At 36.7% G+C, this 27,886-nt stretch overlaps 2 protein-coding genes across 2 annotated transcripts; both read left to right on the top strand.

The window, feature by feature from the left end:
• Positions 1–655: 655 nt before the first annotated feature.
• On the top strand, positions 656–2,953 carry LOC122835436 (outer dense fiber protein 3-like). Its single transcript, XM_044124512.1, has 7 exons — positions 656–711; positions 1,557–1,670; positions 1,772–1,975; positions 2,100–2,201; positions 2,401–2,522; positions 2,602–2,742; positions 2,818–2,953. Exons 2-7 carry the CDS (start codon positions 1,559–1,561, stop codon positions 2,914–2,916), a joined length of 780 nt encoding a protein of 259 aa, XP_043980447.1. The 5' UTR covers positions 656–711; positions 1,557–1,558; the 3' UTR covers positions 2,917–2,953.
• A 3,092-nt stretch (positions 2,954–6,045) lies between these two features.
• On the top strand, positions 6,046–26,662 carry pdhx (pyruvate dehydrogenase complex component X). The gene is made up of 11 exons (XM_044124727.1): positions 6,046–6,233; positions 8,504–8,587; positions 10,330–10,430; positions 12,997–13,205; positions 14,227–14,325; positions 17,302–17,467; positions 17,685–17,832; positions 19,662–19,720; positions 22,417–22,575; positions 25,054–25,118; positions 25,825–26,662. The coding sequence occupies exons 1-11, from the start codon at positions 6,098–6,100 to the stop codon at positions 26,078–26,080; spliced, it is 1,482 nt and encodes a 493-aa protein (XP_043980662.1). The 5' UTR covers positions 6,046–6,097; the 3' UTR covers positions 26,081–26,662.
• Positions 26,663–27,886: the final 1,224 nt, after the last annotated feature.

The raw sequence follows: 27,886 nt of genomic DNA on the forward strand, positions 1-27,886 counted from the left end.
AAAGTGAGACAGGCAGAAAGGATGGACAGGTGGATTGAGGAAGAGGATCGAAGCGAAGGGTAAGGAATGTGAACACGAAGAAGGTCAGATAGATATGGAGGGGTGAGGTTGTGAATGGCCATAAATGTTAAAAAAAGGATATTGAATTGAATATGAACCTGTACTGGAAGCCATGTCATTGAGCTTAACCGGACATTACTGATGTGGTGAAACGAGGGGATTCAGGTTATGATATGGGTAGTTGAGTTCTGAACCATTTGGAGCTTATGAAGGGATTTCTGAGGATGACTGTAGAGGAGAGAGTTGCAGTAGTCCAGACAGGAAGTGACAAGACTCTGGACAAGGATGCCAGCAGTGTGGGGGTGGTGGAGAAGTGAAGGCAGCTGATAATATGTAGGTAGAAGTTGGCAGACCTGTTGACATTAATGATGTGGGATTTGAAGAATAGTGTCCTGCCAAGGATAAGGTCAGTATTACATCCCATGGAGGGTGGCTGAAAACAAATAAGGCATTGATTCAATTGAAAAACTATGTTAGTTAATCCTCGCTCGCTTGATTTCTATTGCTTGTTATTGACTGAGTTATTGTGATTAAAAATATCACCATGGTAATGTCAAGGGGACAGCATCAACAATTTCAAAATTCTGATTTTAAGTAAAATTCCAGTAAGCTGCAGGGGGACAAAAGGAGCTGGACCAGGAACTGTATAAGGTAAATTATTTGTCTGTCCATTTTTTTTTATTTTACTTTATGAACAAGGAAATGTCCAATTTTGAAAAGAGATCTGTTTCATTTTACTACCAAAGTAAACATTAACAGCAGTTAGTTAAAAATCCATACACTTGGTAGAGTAACAGAACAATTTGGGTGAATGAATGAGACGTCTAAAATGTCTTTCAGAAGCACTGGTTTTAATTGCAAAAAAAAAAGAAATAATAAGAAAAAATACATTAGATTCACAGAATCTAACCATACCTCAGATGTTTACAGAGCAAGTCACTGTTTTTATTTGAGAGAAAATATGTTTTCTTTTCTCACAAAAAAAAATACTTCCATTTCTTATTATCGTTTCAGTAAAGTTATTCTTTCCCAAATAGAAAGTGTTTAGCGTTTTTGTTAGATTATTTGTGTGTGGGTGGGTGTGTCTGTATAATTCAGATCTTTCCACCAAGTCAAGTGGTTACTGATCATGTTAAACAGAACTGTTATCATTCAAAATCTACTGTTGCGGTTGGTTGTTAATATCTATTTAATTTGGACAAGCTTTCATTTTTTTAAATATTATCTTCAGATTAAATATCATGTTCAATCACTGCAACATTTTATTGTTTTAATTGTGAGGGGGAAAAAAATTGAACTACAGTCATTGGAATTGTGCATTAAAGCTGGTGATGACAAAGATAGTGCTGACAGAATGAATTGTTATTCAACATTAATTTTCAAAAGATTTTTTTTTACTAATTTCCACATATTAGATCAAAAATATATATATTTTAAGACATATTTATTTGTTTCATTTATTCAAGTAAAGTATTTTTTTTTCCTGTAACTCAAAGCAATGGTGAAAGATGACCCTTGGGTTGGAACCTGGAGGCCCCACAGGCCGAGAGGACAGATAGCTGCACAGTTTGGGAATCCTGGTCCTAAATATGTATTACCTGGTCTAACAGGTGAGAGTCCAATGTACATTTAACATAGCTTGCAGTTATGAATTTCATAGTTTAGGAGTTAAACTTTTTTTACATTTTCTTTTCTTTTGTCCCAATTCAAGGTACAACTAACCATGACGTAACAAAACCTAAAGCACCAGCGTACTCCATTAGTGCTCGTCCCAAAGTGACAAATGTTGACTGTTCCCCTGGACCCAAGTACATGATCCCCCCCAATTTGACCAGATTTGGCAAAGATGGGACACCGGCATTTTCACTTCATGGTCGTCCTAAGCCCTTTGCAATGTTCCGTACTCCTGGACCTGGTCAGTTAGGGCTGTCGCAAAACACAACAAACGCTTGTTGAAAAGTACATGCGAAACATATTTTTGTTCACGTTAACAGAGTTTTTTTTTAACTCTCTTTCTCTAATTTTCTTTGGTATTTTAGCACAGTACTACCCAGAGAATGCAAAAAAGAGTTTGTTCAAATCCCCGCCTTCATTTACTCTCTCTGGGAGACACACAGATATTGCTAAAAGCCAAACTCCAGGTGAGAATGGAATTTGCTATCTGCATCGTCACTGTATCTGTACAGAAAAAAGTAACTACATTTTAAGCAGTGTTGTAAAATAGTATTTGCCTCTTACAGATTTCCTGGGTTTTTTGGGGGTAGAGGAGTTTGTTACTCTTAAATGTTTCAGATAATCTTTCAGATTTTAAAGTCAGATAATTATCTCTTCCCCTTTTAGGTCCAGCTTCCTACAAACTCCCAAGTATAATTGGGACAAAAGAAATAACAAGCCCATCATCTCCCTCCTTCACACTCATGGGCCGCACTCAAAAAGGATCCTTTTTTGAGGATCTTACTAAGGTAAAAAAGAACAGTCCCTGAAACTGATCAAAATGCCAGATTTACTGTTGTGTTCTTGAATTGTGGCTTCCCTTTTCAGACTCCAGGCCCTGCTGCCTACAATCCTGCGGACCTGTATTACTCTAGGTCAAAACCTTCACAGTGTACAATGAAAGGTCGCAATTTCCTTCCTGACAGAAATGCACAAACACCGGGTCCAGGAACATATTATCCAGAGAAGGTAAGCAACATTTCTTGTACAAGAAACAAAGCTGAAATCCTAAGCTTCCTAAGACATTTTCTTTCTTCCTTACAGACAAACTTTATAAGACCAAAAGCTCCCAGCGTAACCTTTGGAATTCATCATTCACCTTACACTGTCCCCTTTATCGTGAACATGGATGGTTTCTTCTAAAAATTCAATAAAACTCAATAAGCAAAGCACAATATAACTAACGGTGATTATGTTGCTTCTTTAGCTTTATTAATAATGCAATAACTTTACCTTGCATTGGCATTGATTTCCTCTCAATATTAATGCATGCTGGTATTTGAAAAGGGCTAAGAATTTAGCTGATGAAACACAATTTCAGTTTAACAGTACTTGGTACTGTTACAGAGTGTTTTCTTTATTTTATTTTATTTTAAGCACTTCTGAATTAGCAATTTTCAGTCTACCATCAATAAATTATAATTAAAGGTTATTTTCTTTTGTTTTAAGTTATCCTACTACTTGCAATTAATGAAATGTTTTTTTTGTTTTTTTTTTTTTTACTAAAAACAATTCCTGTTCCTATGTTGGATTTCAGAACAGGAGTGCATGCATTTCACATGTTTCTTATTTTAGAACAGAGCTTACATATTTGTAGAATATATATTTACATTTAAACCAAAACACTGTTTTGCCAAACAATGTCAACAAAATGTGTTTTCTAACTTCTGAAAAACAAACAAGCAAAAAAATAAAATAAAATAAAAATAGCACAATGTGCCCGAAACAATGTCAGTGGATTCATGAATGCTTTCCTCTTGTTTGCTAATTTCTGCAAACAAAAAATAGCAAACAGGAGGTTTGTGAAAGTCTCAAAAGTCAGTGGAGTGACTTTTGAGACCCCTTTCAGTCTCAAGATGTTGAAGTAATCCCCTAATCAAGACCTCATCAAGTCGAATGTGTGCTTGTATTGGAATTCAACAGATACTGGAATGGAATTGCAGTCATGTTTGCTATTTCAGAAAAAAAAAAAAAAACATAACACCAGTTTTAAAGTCTCTCCACTGGCTCCCGGTAGCTCAAAGAATAGACTTTAAAATACTGTTGCTGGAGGAGAAGCGGCATTTAGCATCTATGCACCACAAATCTGGAACAAACTTCCAGAAAACTGTAAAACAGCTGAAACACTGACTTCCTTTTAATCTCAACTAAAAACCCACTTATTTAGAGTTGTATTTGAAACATAATCAATTACAAATTTATTGACGGAATCTGACTTTATGTTGTGTTTTGATTGTTGATTCTATGTTGCATTGTCTTTTTGTTTGATTTGGTGTAAAACACTTTGAAATGCCTTGCTGCTGAAATGTACTATAAAAATAAAATTTGATTGATTGATTGATTGATTGAAGTGGGTTTTTTTTTTTTTTTTTTTTTTTTACAATTTCATTAGTTGCAGATTAATTTAACAGCTAATTTTACTTTCCAAAAGCACTGGAGAGTGACAAGTGTTTTTCAGGTCTGGAAATAAAACAAAATAAACAACAGAAAAAGCCAATAAAAGTCTCTATTAAAGAGAGGCTGATGTAAAATGTAGTGGGTGGCTTAAGCCAGTGGTCCCCAACCTTTTTAGTACAGCGGACCGGGCCAAGCCTTCGTAAATTCCTGCGGACCGGGAGAGGTTGTGTTCGTGCGTGCGTTGTGAAGATCGAACGGGGGGCGGGGGGGGGGGGGTGCGCGCGTTGTGAGCTAGCGCATGACTCAAACCTCGGCATCCGGTGTACGATTTTCAAAATAAAAGCTCCTCTATACTCAATACATAGAACGGACATATTTAATTATTTCTTGCGCGGCCCGGTACCAATTGGTCCACGGACCGGTACCGGTCCGCGGCCCGGTGGTTGGGGACCACTGGCTTAAGCGACACCATTGTGAACTCACAGCTAGTTGGGAAAGAAGGATGTTCTTCAGTCTGGACGGAAAAAGAAGATGAGTGGTTCACGACAAATAGAGCAATGTTGTTGAACATTATAATTTTTGCAATTGTTTCTGCATGCTAGCATAAATGTCCTTTAGAAAAGGCAGATTGCTGATGGTCAGTATTACACAATTCTCCAATCTTTGGAGCTATGTAAGCAAAAGGATGTACAAATAGGAACACTTTCAAGGGTTAGTTGCTTTGTAAAAAAAAGAGTTTTTGTTGCATATTTAGTGTAGCTGAATATTTATGGCTTATTAAAGATAGGGCGTGTTCTACACACAGTTAGTGGGTACATAGCAGATAACCTAGTTTATTTCAGTTAGTTCATCATTCATACACAAGGCAATCCAAAGAGCTTCACATGAAATCAGAAGAGGAATATTTAAATCACATAATCTGTTAAGCTTTGCATAAAAGTAGAAATCAGGCCAGTTCTTGAACTAGAGAAAACTTAAAATTAAAAAGAAAGAAAAACAGGAAGAACAATTATACAAATTAAGCAGTGTTGCAAATGCAAAAAACAAGAATTAATGGCAGTATCGAATAAAAAAAATATGATCAGCTACATTAAATAGCTTAGGATGACCTCAAGTCAAGTGTGAGCATAAAGATTGAAATTTTCTGCAAATTTTAATATTTGTACTTAAAAATGAAAACCTTGTCTTTGAAAGAATTGTTCAGAAGGAAAAAAAACATGCAACTATGAGACCACAAGGTGGTATCATTCTATATTAGCCAATTTAAATGGCAGATGTACTTGGCATGTCTGCCATTCAAATTGGCATTATTTGTGTTGATTTCAATATGGTAATAAGTCAGACTATCATTACCTTAACCGTTATTAAATTGGAAACATCCACGACAAATAAACAAAGATAACTTTTTGATAAGCACTGAATATAATTCAGTTTTCATAACAATTCTAATAATTTCCTACTCACTTTCTGAATAATTTCTTTTCAGTTTGGTCAATTCGACAGTTTGTTTAAATAGACGAGTTCATTCATCCATCCATCCATTTTCTGTTCACCCTTGTCGGGAGGGTTGCTGGTGCCCATCTCCAGCTACGTTCCGGGCGGGGTACACCCTGGACAGGTCGCTAGTCTGTCGCAGGGCAACGAGTTCATTCAATAACTTTAATTTAAAAAAAGGAAAAATTAAGGACCCAAGGGGCCAACATAAGAAGACTCAATTTCCCTGTTCTTTAATGAGCCTTTAAATTCATAATCTATTTCTCAATAAAATATAGTTAATCATGCCCCACTCCATAATCCCAAGCGTTATTTTACTCTTCATAAGTTTTGAACCGTACATTAACCATTATAAAGCTTTGTCTTAATCAAAGTTTGTCGCTTTATCGTCAGGCATTTGTATGGACTCCTGTCTCCATCTGAGGACGACAACATGGCGATCTCCTTGAGCCTGGGTCGTCAGGGAGTTTTATTTGGTCTCAGGTTGTCTCAGTTCAACAAATGTTCGTGGCCCAGACAGCCGTGTCAGGACCGTGTGAGATCTTTCTTTCAGACGCCATGGGTGCTCGGTGAGTGTTGATAGGTAAACGTATGCTTAACCATTGTCCTTTCTGAGATGACATTTGCTGCTAGCGTTATTTGGTGGTCTCAGTTGTCAGCTGTATTTTGGGATGATATTGTTATAATCTGGTCAGGCGTCATGTTATCCATAATTTTGTGAACATGATAGTTGTGTTTGACTTCTAATTGTTTTGGCCTACATTTAAGACAGCAAGCTACCATATCTTTAGCTTAGCTTTTAGCATGTCACCTCTGATGTTTTTCGTTGAAACATGTTAGACTTCTGAGTTTCTTATGTGTTCATGTCATACTACATGTTTTTTGGATTTCATATTTGAAAAAGCTTTTTGTGTTTTCACTTTTTAATATAATTTCACTTAAATGTTTTGTGTTACTTAGTTTCTGTTAGGAATACTTTATTATTTAGCATCTTTGAGCATCCAGTTTTTTGAATTTGTCATGCGGCTTATATATTCTTGTTATTTTGAGAGCATAATGCTTTTTAATGCATTGTGTGCAATGCCTTTAGGCTATTATGTGCCATGATTTACCAGCATTTGAGAATAGTTGGACATTGTCGTGATCAATTACTATTTCTCCGGATATTTGTATTTGTGCTGTACTAACAGAGTGAATTCAACGTCTTGTGCGAATAGTTTCTCTTTTCGTATTTATGACGCTTGCTGCAAACCAGTTTCCCCTTGGTATATCAGTAAAAATAAATTAACTGAACGTAACAGTTATATTGTTTTGTTGAAAATAATACACTTATTATAGAGAAATCATAAATATAAAAATGCAATAGAAAGATGTTCTCCCACATGGGTATAGTTTGAATAGTAGTCGCAATTCTGTAAAATAAAAAGAAAAGGAAATGCCTACTTCGTCATTATTTAAAATTACAATCTATGTTTTGGGAATACATGTCATTTAGTTTTCATAATAAACGTAAATGCACATTAGGGAATTATTGGTTGCCTGAAACCAGGTAAAAACAAACAAAAAGTGCATGATATCAGCCTATCACGATAATACATTTTTCTGAAGCGACATATGAGACTGAAAGATTCATTTGTACGTTTTTTTTTAAAGTTGAAACCAAAATGAATGTACTCTTTCAATTGTTTGTTTGACAGTCATAAAGAAAAACTATATTTCATGAAGTCCAAATGTTAACACTCTCCTGTTGAGTAATAAATAATCTGGTGATGCATTTATTAAAATTCAATTGGAAAAAACAATTCTTTAAATGATGCACCACTGCTATCCAGCAGATGGCATTGGTTATCTGCATTTTGGTGAACTGCTTACTTTAAAGGAGGGTGTTAGGTAAAATCCACTTATTTGAGCATTGTTTCATTGTTATAATGTTATTCCCTCATCAAAGACATACATGGAGTGTTATTTTCATGCATGTTTGATAAATACTTAGATCTACGCTGGTAGCCATTTGGGAGTGGCTGGCTACACTTGCTCAAATTTCTTAGAAGTCACATTTGCTCTGTGTACAGCATATTTATGGCAATTGGAGGTAATATAGTCACTTAGTGATGCTATACAATGAGTATAGCATCACTATACTGTGATACACTATACCAGATAAAGCAGCCTGTGACAGTTGTGCTGTCACTTTTTCTCTGCTTTGCAGATACAGGCTCATCGTATAGCATTATGCAATCCTGCCTCTTTAGTGAGCGCTAGTATTTAATTATTTTTAACTAAGCAATTTCTGCAAGTTATTTTTCTGCCTTTTTGTAGAAGTTACTAAACTGGAGAGACCTGTACGAAAGACACACCTGTGTACCTCTGAGCTTACAGCTCCCTTAATTCAAACATCTATCCTTTTCAAGTGTATTTAATGAAATGTCTAGCTGAGGTTAATTGAGGTCCAACATGGAAAACAAACATACGAAAAGTAGAGACAAGGAAGACAAGTTGTCAAAATGAGAAGGAAGGATCTCTCTGTCACAGTATCTCAGACATTGGTCTAAAAGAGGGTGAAAGAGGAAGATACTTTTTTTATTTTTGATACAGTTGGTGCTAGGGCCATTGTTAGACATCGACTTGCTGCTGCTCCCCATCTTTCACAGTTGTGCTGTCACTTTTCCTCTGCTTTGCAGCTGTGGCTGTTGTGTTGACCTACTCAGCTTTGGTTACAGGCCAAACATTCTACCTTTAGGCTGTTTACTGCTGTTTACTCAATTTAGTGTGGCAGCTGTGTTGCTTTTTTCATTGCTAGTGTCTTTGCAAAAACTGTTTTCTTCTTCGTCTCCTCTAGGTGTCAGTCCACTCAAAGTGCAAATGCCAGCCCTTTCACCCACCATGGAAGAGGGAAACATAGTCAAATGGTTAAAGAAAGAAGGTAAAGGGTGACACATGTTTACATTGTTCTTTTGTCTTATGTTAGTGGAAATAAAAAGTATATGCATTTGCTAAAAATGTTATTATAATTTATTTCTTTTGCTGCAGACCTTTAAAAATTTAGCATTAGCTTGTGGTTGTTGTTTTTTTAACAAAGGCCCAGCTTTTCTACTTCTCATAATTAAAGACCATACACAGGGCTAGTCAATGATTAATTTAATACAAGTTTAAGCAGTGGAGCGGTTCCTTAATTGGCTCAAAGAGTCAGAGGACTCACTGACGTGCACTGCTTAGCAACCCATCTTGGCCAGGTGCTGTAGCCATGCTTTTTCTCATCTGGGGACAGCATACTGTGCTCTGATTGGCTGTTCTGCTTTGTTCATTGCCATCTACGTTTTGGCACCAGGCTGTATTACTAATGTGTATTTACAATAATGTTTAAGCAAATAAAGAAGAGGAAAGCAATATGTTACTTACTGACATCCATTGTCATAAAGGGTGTCAGTAAAGGGTTTTGATGTATTTCAAAGAATAATGGTTTTGGATGAAAGAGATGCTTACTTCAATTCCAAACTTGGGAGGGGAACATTTTAGATTGTTCTTTTTTTTACATGTAATATGTTAGCTCATTTCTGAACTGCTTTTTATTTTGTCCAGAAATATATAGATTTTCTTTTTTATTTCCAGTGTTTTCTGGTAGAGTAGAGGTTATAAGGCTCCAAGCTTCTTGTTGAATCTTTAATACTGCACATCACATCAAACCCAAGGGGTCATAGGTTGATAATGACTCATACAAATCCAATCACTGCTCGGTCTTGGGGGCCTTTAAACTCAATACTCCTTGGATGTTTCAGCCCTCCTCCTTATATTTCCATTCATTCTTTATTCCACACACTGAGAACTCAGGTAATGGCCTGAGGTGACAGATTTTTTTTTTTGCACCCAGCTGCAAATTCAAAGCCCCCCACCCCCTGACTTATTAATGCACCGCATTTAAGCACTACAGGTTTCTCTAACTGGTTTCTCTGACTGAACCATTCTTCAGTAAGTAAGTTGTTATTACCTGGATGCTTACGCCTAAAGAAGTCACTTCTTGCTGAAGAAGAAGCCTGGCCTGGAAGTTTAAAAAGTCCCAGGTCAAGATTTTCAGAAATAGAGTCTAACATAAAATTAAAGGGTTGGAATGAATTCAACAAAACCTTAAATTTAAGATGTTACAATATTGATTTTTAAAAAGTGATGCAAATATCATAACTAGTATTGTTTTGTCTTTTTTTGCACATATTTTTACTTGATGCATCTTCATTTTTTTTGTACTACATGTAAAACTAACTTTAAAAAAATGATCAACCTTATTGATTATTGATTCTCCAACTCCTGAACAGGTGAAATTGGAGGGATTCTGACTAGTTTCTTTGAAGTTAGGCAAAGATCTCATCTCAGAACTGCTGTATCTCCCAGTTTATTTGCATAAAATATTTCAAATTCAAAGTACTGTAGATTTTCTTGCTTTTGCCTTTATTGGAATTATGTTTCTCTCTTTTAGTTTTATGTGTGTTCAGGGTGTCAAGAGTAATTGAAAATGCTGCCAATGATTACTATTCATGTGTTCCAGTCACAGCACAAGTGATTCATCTGCACTTCAGCTTTGTTCACAACCGTTTAATAATGAAAATGTTTGATAATTGGATGCGTATTAATGTGTCTTTTGAAAGATCTCAGATGTGGATATTTTTTTAACAGGTGAATCCGTGGAAGCAGGCGATGCCCTTTGCGAAATAGAGACCGACAAGGCAGTGGTCACTCTGGAATCAAATGATGATGGGGTTTTGGCAAAAATATTGGTAAGATGATTAGACACAAATGTAACATCATAAAAAACTTTAGAACTGAGATTAGTTTTGTCATATAACTTTGGTTTTGAGTTTATTCATATTCACATAAGATATTGTGCAGCTTATTCCTTTTCCTAATTGGGAATGCTAATTGGCTGCAGTTGTTTTTCCTAAACAGAGGTGGCAAAAGCATTGAAATACTGAATTCACTGACGAATGTTTCCTGCCATCCCCCCAGTGTGTTTATTTGTTAGAATTTTTAATAAGCTGCCAGAGATGGAGCAGTCAGATGTCATTCAGTGGGACTCCACCACTTGTTTCTCAGTCTGCAGAAAAAAAACAACTTTTTTTTTTCTCTCTTCTGTCAGTTTCCTGCTTGTGTAGACAAAAACATCATAGATCTTTGTCATTGTTTGATCGGAATCTTTTTATGTCCATGTAATCTTGGATTCCTAGGTGTCCTGTGTTAAATGACTTGTTTTCAGCTGAATCTTTTAAAGTTTGCACTTAAAAAAAATATTGATGTGCATCATCAATATTTCTCTTTTAGTTAGTTCTCTTTTATTTTCTATGTAACTTTACATGCTGTTTTTATGCCATTCATGTCACTGGTTTCCAATTTTCTTCATGTCTTAGCCACAGTGTGGCTAAGATAGTTTCCATAGCAACCACCCAAGAATTGGGGGTAGAGGCTTTAGCTGGCAAAGAAAGATGGTCTGCTTTAGATGAGCTCCAAGCTCTCTTTTACTTGCTGTGTGACAGTGTGTGTGTGTGATATTAATGGTAATAACTGCAGATCTGGGAAGCATTTGGCACATTTTTGAATGTTTGCTTGGTTTTGCGTTTTGGATTAGAGCATATTAGCCAGTACCAGTGTCGATGTGGCTCACTAAGCACCCAGTAGGTTTCTAATTTAAAGGCTAGCATAATTACTTGCCTGTGGGCAAATTTCTTGACAGGATGCTGTAGACAGAGAAATTGGACTCAGAAAGGATTTTTTTTAAATGAAGGTTAAGTGGTGTCTATTAGAAAACATGTAAGGGCAATTTCACAGTTTAACACATACCACCCAGAAAACAAGTAACAGTGAAATAATATGTGCTAATGATTATATTGAAACGATACAAGCATATCAGTGACCGTCTTGAGTTTCAATGAAAACAGAGGAAATGTGAAGAATACTATGGTGTTATTAAAACAGCTAACACAACTTGATTTCCATGAAAAACAAGCTTGTTTCAATCTTAAGAATTACGACGCAATTTGTTGAGTAAGTAATTTCCACATTTTTAAGTACCACCACCACTGACAGTTTATTACACTAATCTTCAGTGTAATAAAAAGATTCACCATATTGTGAATAAATTCTTACCCTCTTAGAAATTTAACGTTTCTAAAGTCGAAACACTGTATTTGTCTGTCCAAAACTATCAGACAAAAGGTATAAAAAGCATAAGGTCCAGGCCAATTTGATTTCTAAATAGTACAAATCCTGCACAAGTACCTCCAATACCCCCTTTACTTAGTAAGACCAGCCTCCCCCCGAATCTGTGTTAATTCACTATTATTTATTTGTGGATTTATTTTTCTGTTTTTTGGGGGGGGTTTTTTGCTTTGTATATTGTCTTTTTCGATAACCTCAAACTAAATTTGAGGTATTTATGACATCAGGAATAAATTATTTTCACTAAATTGTTGTTATTTTTGAAAATGAGTGCTTAAATGTGTAACACGGCAGAGCCTGTGTGACTCAGCCATAAAGGTTTATATAAATGATGCTGTTGGACAGCCGTGTCGCTTAGGCATAATCGTGCAACTCAGGTGTTCTCATTCTGATGTTACTTCCAGTTTGGTGGGTTGGTCATTGGAGTTATGCTTTTGAATTCATAAGCTCGTTTGAATAAAACTGTCGGTTTTATGGTTTCCTCAGTCAGCTTTTATTGTTTTTGTATGTTTTTTATTTTATTTTGTTGTTGTTGCAAAGTTTAAATTCTAATCTTCTTTTTTTTATATAAAATGGTATTCTTTTTTGTTTCTTTTTCGGTTCCTTTTTTCCTTTGATTTACATCTTGACAAGCAGCTTGCTGAGGGAGTTTCTTCTAAATAGTGATAAAGTGCAACCTGCCAAACATTCTGTTGTGCCGAACCTTCAATTAAATGGATCTATATTTGAGAAGCAGTGCCCTGTGTAGCTTGGGGAGACCAACAAAAGGCTTGTATTGGATTTTGGTTACTGTGTAACAAGATGATCAATGGCTAACAGCATAGAGGAGCATAGCAGTACTCACAGGCACTGCAGTGCAGTCAGGTTTTTACTAGAATTATACAGTAAAATAATAAAAGTAGTAAAGACGATGAGAAAGGTTCCTCATAAAACAGTTTAATCAGTGAGAATGGGTAGTAACTGACTACAGAGCTCAGATTTAACTTCCCTTAATTCAGTTTTTATTATTTTTTTGCACATTTGTACAAGAGTCCTTAATCTTTCTTCTGCTCTTCATTGATTCATTTGCAAAATCATTGAACCTGATGATTCTGTGCAATTGTCTAAGTACCTGCCTCACCCTCTTTGCAGATGGAAGAGGGCAGTCGCAACGTGCGCCTTGGTACTCTCATTGCTCTCATGGTGGAAGAAGGGCAGGACTGGAAGCAGGTTGAGATCCCCGCTCCAGATGCTGCATCACCAGCTGCAGCTCCATCTTCTTCAGATGCAGGCGCTGCCTCAACGTTGACCCCAGCTGCTCCATCTCCAAGCCCTCTGCCAAAACCAGTCACATCTGGGCCGTGAGTGTCACTTTTTCATCTTTTGATCTGTTCAGATTAAACCTATCCAGTGTTTGGTTTAGGAAGTTTTTAAATATTAGGATTAGAATTATTTGAAGTCTAGCATTTATTTAGTTGTTACAGACCAGATTTGGTTTGTCGTCAAATGTTTAAACAGTGAAGATCTATTTTTTTTGCTGTGAAAGCACTTGAACCTAGCACACGCTGTCATGCAAACAGTTTTCTAGATAACACTGTCTACTCTGTGAGCCACGCAAACTCTGCGCACATTTTCCACACATAGTTGGGATTTCATAGGCTAGTGTAGAAATTGCCTACTTTTCTTGGGATAAATTTCTTTATTTCCCACAATCCTAATGGATACTAGCAGGTTTTATGAGCTAGTTGGGCGCCTACGCATTTTTTTTTTTCTCCATCAGGAAAACCTCCTCACACCCGGGGCAGTCCTCTTGACTGGGTACACTGACTCTCAACGTCATCAGCTTGGTGTCACATGCAAATAAGTTTGATGTAAACACTCTTGTCTGCCTCGCAGTTTACTGTGCGACACAGAGTATGCGCACGCGCCCAAAGAAATAGGTCTTTCCTTAGACATGTCTTATGGACGTCCTCTTCGTGTCTATGTTGAGTACGTGTGAACCTCTAAGGAGCGAGTTATGCCCAAGTGTGTTGGGGCCTTACAACAGACATGATTCAAAAAGAAAGAAAAAAAGTTAGTTTAAAGCTGACTGGGTAATTTTTTACCTCACTCATGCTGACAAAAATGGAAGCTAAAACTAACATGCTATGTGGGCTGCTTAGAAGGTACTTTTCGACATTTGTTGAGTCAGTGTTTTTTTTTTTTTTTTAATCCTAAATTTACATTGAACTGAAAGTCATTTGTTTCCTTTTCTTTAGTTGCTATTTCCCAATAATGTCTCTAAATATATCTAAAAACAGGTAATCTAAAGTTTAAAAGCTTAGGTTTGAACTCTTTTCTATGTGTTATAACACCATTCTCAACACATTCTTCCAAACACAGGTTACGTTTGAGTCCAGCAGCAAGACACATTTTGAACACCCACGGTATTGACCCAAAGTTGGCCACACCTACCGGGCCACGAGGATTGATCACCAAAGAGTGAGTGATTGGATGGTTTTACCTGAAGATCTACTACAGGTTTTGTTTTGTTCTGTTTCACTCAAAAAAATCCAAAATGGCTGTTATTCAAAGAGTGGAAAGCAGACTTAGACAGATTGGTGCTTTATTTGGAAAGTCAGAAGGCAGGAAATGACCACAGGACCAAATTCAAAGGGCCAGAACCAGCGGAATAAAATGTCTGAGCCTCTTTATGCTGCAAAACTGTGAGGTTTTTGTCCTTGCTTAGTCTTTCCCATCACAGTTCACTGGTGTTGGGGAATCAGTAAAGATCCAGTAAACAACAATGACATTTGTAAGAATAAGGTAGTTGAAACCTTTAAGTACTTTAGCTCGGTTCTGGATCGAATTCACTAAGGATAACGCTGTGTACACACACACATGCACACACCCGCAAATGGCTACCTGCCGTCACTTGAGACCTAACTGAATGCTCTTGCTGCTCTCCAAACAGCCTGCTGGGGAATCTCATTATGGAACTTCTGTTGCCATAGCGACCCAGTCTCTAAGCTCCGTGGTGACCATGGAAACATGGACAATATGTTCTTAGGTGTACAGAGGAAACTAACAAGCACATTATTTTGAAATGAGCATTTTATAGTTAGTTCTTGAGAATTCAGCATCATGTTTTGGTCTTGTTGTGTACCTCATTGTGTAAAATACATGCTTATTTATTGCACTGGAGTTTATTTGGTAGCTGACTAAATAAACTCCCAAAAACTTATAATTGCTCAGATAACAAAGAAAGAAAAAAAGTTAGTTTAAAGCTGAGAATAAAAATATTTATTCTCTTTTCTTTATTATTTCCTAGACAATTAATTGAAAAGTTTGATGGCTTTATAGCAGAAATAGACCCCAGGTAATTAGTCGTCTATCCAGGTATTCCATAAATTCAATCATTATATCACAGCAATGTTTTATTGAGAAACTTGTTTCCAGCTGATGCCCTCATCGAACCAACCTGCTTATACTTAAATGACTTCATCATCTTACCAAGATCTTTGCCTTCTCAAACATGTATATGCTGCATTTTACTACTGGTGTCACCAAATCTTTTACAGGCATAGAGGCATAGAGACCTGGTGCTTAAATAATGACATGATGCTTATCATAGACTAGGCAATTTGTTGCAGTATGCATATTGTGTACAATGACATGGCGATAATGAAAACAATATCATATTTGCAACCCTGCTCAAGCCCAAAGTTAAGGGGATTCCCTTTTGTTTATTATTTTTGTTCTTGTATTTTATGGTAAACCACATGAATGGTTCGATGGCTAAAGCAAAATCTACATGCTACTCTTTTAGTCACAATTTAGAACACAAAATGTCACATGGCACATATGGCAAATAAAAGTAGTTAAATTAAATTAAAGAATAGGCACTATGCTGGATAAAATGAGATAAATCCAAACTTTTTCCCCTTCCATTGTTTTCTTCTATATAAGCTTATTCTGTGGGGGCGTTAGAAGACAGTATATTTCAACACACTTCTTTCTTTTGAGAATTTTTGCATTTGAGAGGTCCTTTGTTTCCTTTTTAATATTCAAGTCACCTTCTCCTTCGCTTTCAGAAGTTCTTTTGCCTTGGCTGTCAGTAGAGGTGCTGAACCGTCTGCACAAAACAGATCAGCGGTGCTATTATTAAGCTGCACTGAATTTCTTAAAGAACATTTCTGGAATTTATTTGTTTGTTTCGTCCTGTTATTTCAGCTGATGAAATAACTGGATAGCAATCGGCTTAGCTTGGGGATTTCTAATTTGCCTCCACAAACAAATCTGTAACAGAAAGAGAGGAGCCGGGAGTGATTATAAAATGTAGTTGACAGAATGATGAGCAAAAGTGAGATTTGAGCCCCAGGCAGTCCCAGCAGCATGGTAAAGCCAGGAGCAGCTGGTCCAAACAAAAGACTGCCTACATATGGGTAGGTGGACCACAGGCCAGTGAACTGGAACCAGAGAACTCAAAACACACCTGACACTTGTCCTATTGCAGTGCTTCTGCAATTCAGACCAAAATGAGTGAATTAAAGAATAGCTTTAAGGCAGATTTGCTTGCATGAAATAATTTTTACCTTTGTAAGTTCTGCCTCTGTCTCCGCTCTGTAGTGTTTTTAAAAGCTCAGTTTTGTTTTTTTCACTATCTATTGAAATGGTTACAGTAAAGAAAATCAGTGTTTTTCATTTTAGTTGGAGATTGTTTTTAAAAGAAAATTCAGTTTAAACTTAAAATTAAGTCTCGAGTCAGCTGGAAAATCTCTTGACCAAAGAATTTTAACTTGAGTGTTAAAAATAATTAGTCTACTGTGTTTTCCTGGGGCATGTTATTAGTTGAGTTGGGAAAAGCCTTTGACTCTAAGAAGGATAATTAAATGAAAGTATGAGCTAGTCCTTTGGAGCGGCTGACACTTGATTCTACCACACTTGATTCTTAATTATGGTTCCAAACAGGACATGACTCTGATGACACAAACGGCCTAAGGTTACCTTTTTTTAAGCCTGACACAAACAGAAACAGTTTCTTCTACGCCACGTGGATGGGACAAGATAAAGATCTGAGGATATTAAATAAATCTTTCTGAAAATGAAACAACAACAAAAAAAAAACATTTGTGAAAATGAATGTGTTTAAGTCATTCCTCAAGTAAAGTTTAGCTTCCATTATGAAATTTAGTATCCAACTGCATGAAATATTGTAGATTTTACGAGCAATTTTTTTTCTTTATTCTTTTATAACCAACTTGAACTGAAGGTCATGTGTAGAATGGAAAGTCAGAGTTCCATTTAAGGAGAAACGCAAGAAATGTAACAAATTTAGATTTTTAATTATTTTTATTTATTTATTTATTTGATTTGATTTTGCAGGCAAAAATATTTTTAGATGATTAGTTTAACTTGTTTTAGATCTTTCTTTGTATGCTTGCATTTTGTTTATTTTCATTGTTTTCTGTTTCCAAGAGATGCACTGAACCTTTTAAAGAAGTCCTCGAGCCCAAAAACTGCACCAGTTACCATAACAACAGCAGCTCCGAGACCTGCCCCCATCCCAGGAGTTCCCCCTCCACCTCCAGGCAATAGACCCAACATCCCTCCAGTATCTGTACCTGGAAAACCAGGAGCACCGGTGAGCACTTTTTTTAAATTTATTTATTTTTTATTTCTGACCAAACTTTCTAATCACATGTAAAACTCCTTTGAATTGGTTAAATATTAATGTATGCCAGTTTTTATTTTTCTTTTCAGAAATTATATTTCCATACACCTCAAACTTTAGCCTTTCTGAAATATATTTGTCTCCGCATTCATGTGTTCATCCAATTCATTTCACTTGTCATCTTCAGGGAAGTTTCACTGAGATCCCTGCCACGAATATCCGCCGGGTGATTGCTCAAAGGCTGACCGAGTCCAAGACTACAATCCCACATGCATATGCTTCCGTAGACTGTGACATGGCTGCTGTCATGAAGCTCCGCAAAGACCTTGCCAAAGGTAAAAACCCATAGCTTAAAGTGAGCATGTGTGTATCCATTTATCTTTTTTCTTACACCCTTGTCCCTAATGGATTCGGGAGAACTGCTGGTGCCTATCTCCAGCGAGACATTTCGGTGCATTGCAGGGCAACACACAAACAGGACAAATAACTATGCATGCACACATTCATACTTACGGAGAATTTAGAGAGAAACATTCATGTTTTTGGACTGTGGGAGGACTGGGGGAGAACTAACACATGTATTGGGAGAACATGGAACATGTTCTATTTTCCAAAGACACGTTTCTGTCCCTGAGGTGAATGTCTCGGTAAATTCTTATGGGCTCCATTTGCTTGAAGATGAGCATTTCAAGGCTTTCACATGACTGCTTTTTCATGCATTTATAGATCCGGAAACGTTGTGTTCATCTGGCTCCGAAACATCACACTTCTCTAGCTCAGAGAAATCGTTCTTGTCCGTGAAACTAACTTTTGTATTCTATGCAGTGATATCTGTAACAGACATTAGCCAACCTTGTTCAGATGGCCGTTGCTAAGTAGACCTGAAAACAAGTGACAAAAGACTGAGGCATTCTGAATGTGAACAGGAACTAGCAAGTTCCTCTTTATGCATTAAAAAATCGTCCTGTAAATTATTTCTCAAACTGATTTTTAAAGCGATCAGTGGAATATTAGCAATTATGAGATAGGTGTTGAAGTAAATATGCATGACTATGAAGTTTTTAAAATAGTTTAAACAGAACTCCAAGTGGATGGTTGAGGTTGAATCAGAACATTTTCATCAGTGTATTTTTCTGTGCAATAAAAAACTGTTAAGTGTTTGTGTATGGATATAGAATCCATAAAAAGCAACATCAGCTCAATATTTTACTAACACTACAAGGATTTTGTCTGTCCTAGCCTGAAGGCTTAATGATATACTACTGTACTCATATTTCGGCATACAAGTATTTTACTTCCTCAAGCCCACATCCATCCTTGACAACAGTTATTTCACAAACTGCTACTTCTTGTGCAACAGAAACCATCCGCAAGGCTGTGAAGGAAGGTCAACTCCAGGTCAAAATAACTGGAACTTTTTTTCATGTATCAAACCTTCAACACATTAGGAGTTAAATCATCCATTACCTACTTTGACCTAATTGACCTTTTTCGTTGAAATGATAAAAGGTTTTATTTGCGGGGTACAGGATGCAGGGGGTGTACACCTATCATGTAATTATTAGCTTCGTTTAGCTTAACTTTGCCTTAGTCAAACAAACACCACGTCTCTATGGGTGCTGTGTGTATGGTGGGGGGAATGAGACGCCCATTCCAGACCTATTAGCAAGGCTGTGTGTGTACTGAGGGATTCTCTGGCCCCGGTTGTTTTTGTGGCCCCTTATTGTTCAGGAGCAGCGTGATTTCACGGTTAGCTCATTAATCATCCCGCTCACAGCATTCATAACCATCTGAGGCTGCACTTTTGGACACTAGTTAGAGTTGGCAGGCAGTTACCAGTCCAAACCCGTCTCTCACTGATGTCTAGCACAAAGAAATGGTGCAAGTTCTGTTGACTTAACGTTTCGGAGAAATGTTGGCTCTAATACTTTTGAAATCTCATCTGTAACACCCGTATTTTTCTCTCCCCTTAACTCTCTATTGTGATTGATAAGGGCGGTTGGAATTAGCGGATCTTTTATGTGTTATGATATTTAATATTCTCTTCTATTTTCTTTTGCTATCAGTTCATTTTGTTACTTTTCACACCCCTCCAACACTAACAATTTTTCTTACTGAGTGAAGTGAATTATGTTTATAGGTTGCTTTCTGTTTGTATTTTCAGATCAAATCAAAGTGTCTGTCAATGATTTCATTATCAAGGCAGCTGCTGTTACACTTAGAGTGAGTATTCCACTTCTTTCCAGTTATTGCTTCATTTGCACCTGTTTAAATGTTTATGTATGTGTTCAGTTCTTTTGCTCATTTTTATGTTTTTATTAATAGTTTTCTCTTCAGTTGCCTCCTAAATATATCTTTAGTATTACACAATGGCAGCAACCTAATCCCTAGTTTCAGGCATTTATTACTTAAAGTATATCCATGTACTAATAATTTTGTAACAAACAAGAAGTAACAAAATTAATTCATAAGCTATGATTATGATTAGAAAATTATTGTGTAACACATTTGAACAGTCTTGTTCTTAAATATATTGTCATTAGATTTAAAGATTGTGGGAAAGTCAATGGGATTTAAATGGTTATAATCATCCAGTAATTAGCCCCAAGGAGTTTCAAGTACAGTTTCTTATTATTACGATTCCATCAAGTCACCAATATTCACGGAGAATTGTCCCCCTACTAAAATGTTCAGATATTGGTGGAATCGCAAGTGGACGTGGCCAAACTGCTCTAGAGTGCCCCCTAACGTGAGATAGGAGAAACTGTAGGTCGTGGAGATCTGAAACTCAGTACGTAGGTAGATCCCCCCAAATCAAAAAGTCTCTTGGAGGTACCCCCTAAAATGTACAGGGAGGGGGCCATTTTGGGTCAATGATCAAATTTTGGCAATTTTTCATTTTTACTCACGTCGAACTTTGATGAACTCCTCCTAGGGACTTTGACCTATCGGCTTCATTTTTGGTCAGGATGTTAAGGGGTGGGGCACTGAGAATTATAAAAACTGTGACTTTGCATGTATGTTGTGGGGGCGTTGCTGGGCTCCAAAGTAGGCGCACTCGCCAAAGAAAACGAAACGCTATAACTTTCACAAAAAAAGTTCAATTGGCACCAAACTTCCAAACTCGCCTTGAGTGATCCTGGTTGGTTGCTTGACCATCCTATGTCATTATAATCTGACATCATGTAAGCCCCACCCCTCAGAAAAGGATGTGCCTTTTTTACTTGGAAAGCACCCTCTCTGACCCCCTTGAACTAATCAAGATGATCTTGTGTCAGAAGATCAGATAACTAGTTGGTCTCACTGGTTTTAAAGCACAAAGAGTTTTTGTTGGAACAGGTGGTTGTGGTGGAGTGGCGAACTTATAGGTGACGCCGTTACCATACGTTTGGCTCTAAATTCCACATATTTCAGCCAAGCTGCACCAAAATCACTGGGATTGATCCTTATCCACCCCCCGACAGGAATGCAGTCCAATATTTGGTGGGCGTGGCCTAATTCCTCCACAGCACCCCCTAGAATATTTTAAATGATCAGCCCCAAGCCATTCTTTAACCTAGGATTATGAAACTTGGTATACTTGTGTATCTTGCCAAGACCTACAAAAATGTCGCTTGGAGCCATGGCCCAAATCCAACAAGAAGTCGGCCATTTTGGATAAAAGCCACCATTTCCTCTTTTTTTTTTATAGACTTTGCATCTGATCGAAGGCGTCATTCAGCCTTTAAGATAGAGACTTCGAACTTAGTCAGCAGAGTCTTGAGGCATTGAAGGTCAAAAGTTATCACAGAATTTGTTGTACATCAAAGCATGTGGGCGTGGCTAAGCGCAGCAGCGCTGAGCTGCGAGGGCCGCCCGACGCCATTTGCGGCTTTAATTTAAATATTGGACTGTGAAATGGCTTTACAATGTTTTTTTGTTTTTTTTTCCTGAGCGTTGCATCTAGTTGCTTAAAATTACTGTTCAAGCTAAGTATTGCCTTTGTATCCAAGACAAATTGGCACCTGATTTAATATGGAACTATGATGCATGTGTCATGGTAGCGAGCCATCTGGAACTGGCATTAACATTTTCACTGTAAAGGAATTAAAATGTCCCAAGATATATCTAAATGGTCTCTTAAAGCTTGACGCTATGCTTTGACTGGTGCTGCAGTTTAGCACATGATTAAAATGCTTCTTTAGATCAGCTTCTGCTGAAGACTAGAATATCTCACCCTAGTTGACCTAAATATGCATAATTTTTGTGCTGTCACACTTTATTAAACTTTTAACATGGATCTTCTGCTGTGAAACAGGAATGAAAACAGGGTTTGTTGAACATAAATGCTTATGAAGCAGCTGCAGCTCAACTGTAGCAATTTTGTACACAGATTTCCAAGTGAGGTAGTAAGCGCATGGATCCCCCTCCAGACTTGCAAATGAATGTTTTCATGTCATTTGGACATCCTATAGTTAGGGCTGACTGGTACTCTGTGTATGTCAGTGCAATTTTAAGTAAGTTCCGCTCATACTGCCAAATAAACCTCAGATCAATCAGATCAGGGCTTAGGCAAATAGCATCTGAGGATGTCAAAGAATGTCTGGTGCTGTGATCTTAGTAAGTGATCTATCCTTGTCTGTGGTTTGTGGATTTGGATTACTTCCCAGATAGGCTATTAGATCTAGGTTCCAAACTCCACAAACTGCAATTTAAGAAGTTTGGAAACTGGATGAAGCCTAAGCCTATTTTTTTCTGGAGACATCTCTAAGCTCTGTCTACTGAATTTAATATTGTTCTTTTTAGAAAGCCTGTGGTCTAGAATAATAATGTTGATATAATGTATTTTGTTAGTGTGTTAGTTTTTTTATTTGATCATTCTCTTGTGACAATGTGTGTTCTCATTCACACACTACATCAAAATTGTATTTCCCCCCCAGGAAATGCCAGAAGTAAATGTGACGTGGTCTGGTGATGGACCTCATCTACTAGATTCTATCCATATTTCAGTCGCTGTGGCTACTGACAGGGGCCTCATCACACCAATCATCAGGGATGCTGCTAACAAAGGAGTGCAGGAGATCTCAGCTACTGCTAAGGTATGAAAGAAGCTGAGACAAATTAATAGCAAAAATATTTTCCTACATGAGATTCTGTAGAGGTCTATGCAAGAGTATTGCAACCTTAAAGTCTGCAGAAAACTGCAGCTCTTAAGTTAATTATGTTTTATTGTTAAACATGGGTGTAGTCGCGTTCTAAAATGTCTACGCATCAAGCATGACAATTTTCAAGAGGTTTTATTGTTGCATAATGTGTCTATCCTGCCAGTAACTATGCCTGCTTGTTCTGCTTTCTTTATTAACAAGAAATTCAACCAAGTACAATAAGTTCTGTATTTCACCTTAAATCTTAAAGCATTAGTTCTAAATATGAATATATTAAATTGAATTTGAAAAGAAAAAACAGAAGTTGTTTATCAATGCAAAAACTGAGGTAACTGCTGCGGGTTAAAGCACAACCCAAGTTTTTTTAGAATTTCACCTTTGTTTCTTTCTCATACAAAATAAGCAAGTAAATGGAAAATCTTCCTCTTTTTGTGTCGTGTAAAATATATTCACTGAATTTAAAAGAAGAAAATATCTTGGTGTTTACCAGATGTTGCTATTTTGCTTAGATCTTATCTACAGAGGTGTAATGGTTGTGAAATGCATCTAAATGGTTCCAAACTAATTCTTTTGGTCAATAATTTTTGACCAAAAGAATTATTGATCAAGTGTTATAATTATCATGCATCATGTTTTCAGCAATGCGGTGTGTTGTTGCATCAGTAGCAGCGAGTGAACTGTGAAGTTTATTTGCCTGCTACCGGATTATCTGTAGTGATCTGAAAATTTTAATATCAGAAAAAGACAAACCTGCACAAATACTGGATATTCAAAACAATCTAGTTCTGTCTGAAAATATGTTTCACATTCTTTTCAAATCATAAATTGGCTGAGCTTAACTCCATTTTTTTGAAAGTTGAGTTCAAATTCACTAGACCATGATTATTACCATTTTAGAAGAATCATTATTTCATTTAAACATGTCTGAAAACATAAAGTAGGGTAGAAAAGCTCAAAAAGCAACGCATTATTCCCCAACCTCAGAACATTTAACAGATGAGAAGGTTACTGACATCTGTTAGTCTAGGGATCTGGGAGTACAGCGAGAGCCATTATCCACAAATGGAGGAAACATGCAACAGCTGTGAACGTTCCCAGGAGGCCTACCGAAATTGCTTCAAAGAATGCCTAAATAACTCACTGAGATATAAAGCGCTGGGCCTCGGTTACACATTAACCATAAGTTATTGAGTCAACAATAAGAAAAACAGGGGTAGAGGTTTGCAAGGCAAACACTATTGGAGGCTTAAAAAGGTGTGTTTCACCTTTACCAAATGCATATTGATGGTCCCCAAGACCTATGGGATTTTTTTTTATTTTTGATTGAGATACAGGTGGGACTAATTGCAGTATTCCGTCACATCTGGTTTAAGAGTAGCATAGCCTTTAAGGTAAAAACATGGTGGTGGTATGATGGCCTGGTGGTGCTTTGCTGCTGTCGAACATAGATTGTTTGGCATAACGGAACCATTATTTCTGGTCTCTACTAGAAAATCTTTAAGGAGAATCTCCATCCATCGTTTAAAAACTTTTTTTTAGTGGAGTTGGGTTATTGGAACAGGAAGATGACAAGTTCATCTTTAAACTTGCTCAAAAAATGAAAGGCTCTTGAGGGGTTTAGGCCCAGATGGGGCTTGAATCCAAAGTGCACTACCATGATGTTAAACAGGCTGTTCATGCTCAAACACTTGTCACCGTGCCATGGTTAAAATTGTTTTGCTAAAATAGGATACATTTCCATAGCGATGTAAAAGACTCATTGCCATTTATTACAAACTAGGTCACTAGGTTTAAGGGACAGTTCATTTTCCTTTTTGGGTCATATTTGTTGAAAATGTTATATTTTTCTGTTAAAAAATATTTGAAAACAGCTGTTTGTATGTATTAAGCTTGGTAATAAAATAAGTTTGAACTGAAACATTTAAGTTTGATAATAGGAAGAACATATAATTAAATACAAAAGTATAGTGATGTTTTTAAGTCTGTTTGTACAGCTGTATAAAGTTGACAAGTCATACCTTTCACTTGTGCTGCAACAAATCAAAGGTTCACATATTGCGCCTGAACAAATGTTTTCTTTACCCAGCAGTTGTCTTATGTCTCTGGGTGTTGACAATTCCCTTTTGTCATTTTAGCAAAAAATAGTCAAATTGTTTCCATTTATATGAGCATTTATACGATTCCATCTATATACAATTGTAGAATACATATAAGTATCAAACTGGCAATGAGTAGTGTAAGCGTGTCATTTAAAAGCACATTGTTCATGCGCTCACATTGTTCCACGGCTGGGTATTGTCATGTCTCCTGACTGAAGTCACCATTGATTTCACCAGCTTTTGGTTTCAAATGTAAGCTATAGTTTGTTTTGTTTCTGAAATGGAGCCCACATGACATGACATATGTTCACAGGTGTTGGCCCAGAAAGCTCGAGACGGTAAACTACTGCCTGAGGAGTACCAGGGAGGCTCGTTCAGGTAAACTGAGTTATAGGGAAAAAGGAGTAGCATATATTAAACTGGCATTTTCTTATGATTTATGTTTTATAAAGTCTTTAGTGTAACTGAGTCAATTCAGTTTGTCCACTTTAGGTGAGTAACATCACTGTCTCACATTTTCTTCTGCAAGATCATAGCTTCCCTTCATAGTGATCATAATTAGCTTTTATGCCTTTATTATGTCAGTACAGTATACATATTTTACATTTCACGTGGTCTTGAACTGAATGTGGTCTTGGGTGACAACTTGTGGTGTTTTCATTTGCAGAAAAGTTAGCATTTTTTTTCCCCACTCATTTGAATTAATGGTGTCATTTACACGTTAATGGGGTTTCTGTGTCAAACTAGAACAATGAATCCATGCAGACATGTTGCTCTCCTTGTCCTGCTGAAGATATATTAGTGTGTGTTCTTTTTATTCATTTTATTTCTTCCTCAGAGCAAAAGCTCTCATTAAGCCAAACAGCTTAGTGACTTATTAAACCGTATACAGAATATGGTGGAATTCTGCTGCTGTCTTGTTCTTGACTGTTAAGTGTTCTCTTTGGAATATAAAATGTAAAAATTGAGAAAACAGCCATTATTGTGTCCTTCCTTTTGTGTTTTTTAATGCTTTATTCGACATATAACGTAAAACATGTCTTTTCTCTTATTTTCCCATCTCCTGCATTCCCTCCGGGGACAGTATATCTAACCTAGGCATGTTCGGAATCACTGGCTTCAGCGCTGTGATCAACCCCCCACAGGCCTGCATCCTCGCTGTTGGCACTTCCAGGACTGAGCTGCGACTGAATGAAGATGACCAGATGCTGTGCAAGCAGCAGCTGATGAGAGTTACTTTGTCCAGCGACGGTCGGCTCGTGGACGATGAATTAGCCTCTCGGTTTCTTGATAAATTCCGTGCCAACCTTGAACAACCGCAGCGTATGGCCCTTGCCTGAATGAAAAAGATCACTTTGAAGTGGAAAGTTCAAAATAAAATTTTTTAATAGAAAGCCCGGCTCATGTTTTCACAACTAAAGAGCTCTTAAGTAGTGGATTAGCATTATGGCCTCATTTTAAGCGTACAAGATGGTGTTGTTCATGATGTAAGATGAATGATTACCACCTGGTCAAAGTGAACTTCTGATTCAGTTCAGCACAAAGCTGGCAGTGATTTCACATCAAAACAAAAGTGTGTCCCAAATACTGTTAAACAGACAGTCTATCTACCACACAAGCAATGTAAATAAATGCTCAGTCTAAATCCATCTGGACCAACTTTGTCACCAATAATGCATCTGCAAATGGTCAAACCTTAACATGAACATTTTCAATATTTATCAACAGAACGTCTATGGTTTGTACAACTGTTAAATCCATCTGAGCAAATTATTACTAACTTTACAAACATATTAAGTTGGTAATGTTAATATTATTTCCTTTATTTAAAATAATTGTCACTGACAAGTTCTTGAAGTCCAAATGTAATTACATTTATGTTTTGGTGTCTTATTATGTCAATAAAACACTGTTCAACCTTTGTTTTGTTTAGTTTTTCTTTTTTTTTTCTAACAATTTGAACAAAGAACTTGAGTAGCTAGAGATGTTTGTCCATTTCAAGTTTAATTGAATCTAAATGCATTATGTAATCGGCCAATTAAGATAATTTGCTGGGCTCAGTGGACAGGTCTGTTTGCTAGCAGATGTCTTTCTTCTGTAACCTTTGGCAGAGCAGATGTTGGGTTATTTCAGTATCTGCTTCAATTTATTGAAGCACATCTAAACACAAAATGTGATCTATAAAAAACATGACAAATGGCTCAAATGTTTATCTTTTATATATATATATATATATATAATATATATATATATATATATATATATATATATATATATAAAATCAATGTTTGCAAAGGATTTTGTTTAACTTAATATGTAGCACACCATAAGCAGTTCCCATTATTAGAACGAGGGATCAGTTATAGCAGTTTTATTAAGCATCTTTGATCTTTGTTTTAATAGCTGGACTCTTGTTTTATTTGTTCTCATAATCTATAGGGTTTTTTTTTTAATTCAAATTATAAATTAACTAAGGCAAGTTATGCAGGGAACAATGATTGAGGAATTGCCTTATGTTCAGTGGTTGAAGCCATTAGATTGGGCAACAACTCCTAAAACTAATATTTTTTCAAATGCTTTTCTATTTTTCTGCTGCCCTTGAAGCACTTTACCACTTTGGGACTAAGAAGCAAGTACATTTTGTTCTATGGTTTCTGTGGTGTCGGTTTGAAATTCATCACCATGGCAGACATGGACATTGAGAAGAGCTTTTTAGGGTAGTTTTAGGAGAGTGATATTACCGACTGCTGGATAGCAGTTATTTTCTACAATATGAAGAAAGTTACATGATGTTGATCTGTACAATTAAAAATTAGGAGTGAACAATACTTTAAGGTCTCAATAAAGCTCTTTGCAAAACTACTCTTACCCTCTTGAGCTTTTAACGGTTTGTCATGTTACGCCATTGTGTGTTTACTATGAACTGTGAATTGTATTAGAGGCCGTCTTCACTCTGATCCTCCTAAATGAAATCCAGTGCAACAAATTGATTTGAGACATTACCTCATTAGGAATCAGTCTCCATGTGGGTAATTTTACCTCTACAAATACAGCTATTCTCTGAAACCCTCAGAAGTTGGCTACAGATTAATATTAACAGAACAATTCAAACACTTCCCTGATTTGAATCTAACAGGGTATCTGTA

Source organism: Gambusia affinis, linkage group LG08, assembly GCF_019740435.1.
Source record: "Gambusia affinis linkage group LG08, SWU_Gaff_1.0, whole genome shotgun sequence".
Taxonomy (NCBI): Eukaryota; Metazoa; Chordata; class Actinopteri; order Cyprinodontiformes; family Poeciliidae; genus Gambusia; species Gambusia affinis.

Bases quoted from the DNA above. Each gene is read 5' to 3' on its own strand.
- LOC122835436 (XM_044124512.1), top strand. From the start codon at position 1,559: ATGGTGAAAGATGACCCTTGGGTTGGAACCTGGAGGCCCCACAGGCCG. The intron at 1,671-1,771 runs GTGAGAGTCCAA...TCCCAATTCAAG, and splicing joins TGTATTACCTGGTCTAACAG to GTACAACTAACCATGACGTA. The intron at 2,202-2,400 runs GTGAGAATGGAA...TTCCCCTTTTAG, and splicing joins TGCTAAAAGCCAAACTCCAG to GTCCAGCTTCCTACAAACTC.
- pdhx (XM_044124727.1), top strand. From the start codon at position 6,098: ATGGCGATCTCCTTGAGCCTGGGTCGTCAGGGAGTTTTATTTGGTCTC. The intron at 17,468-17,684 runs GTGAGCACTTTT...TGTCATCTTCAG, and splicing joins CTGGAAAACCAGGAGCACCG to GGAAGTTTCACTGAGATCCC. The intron at 17,833-19,661 runs GTAAAAACCCAT...TTGTATTTTCAG, and splicing joins CCGCAAAGACCTTGCCAAAG to ATCAAATCAAAGTGTCTGTC.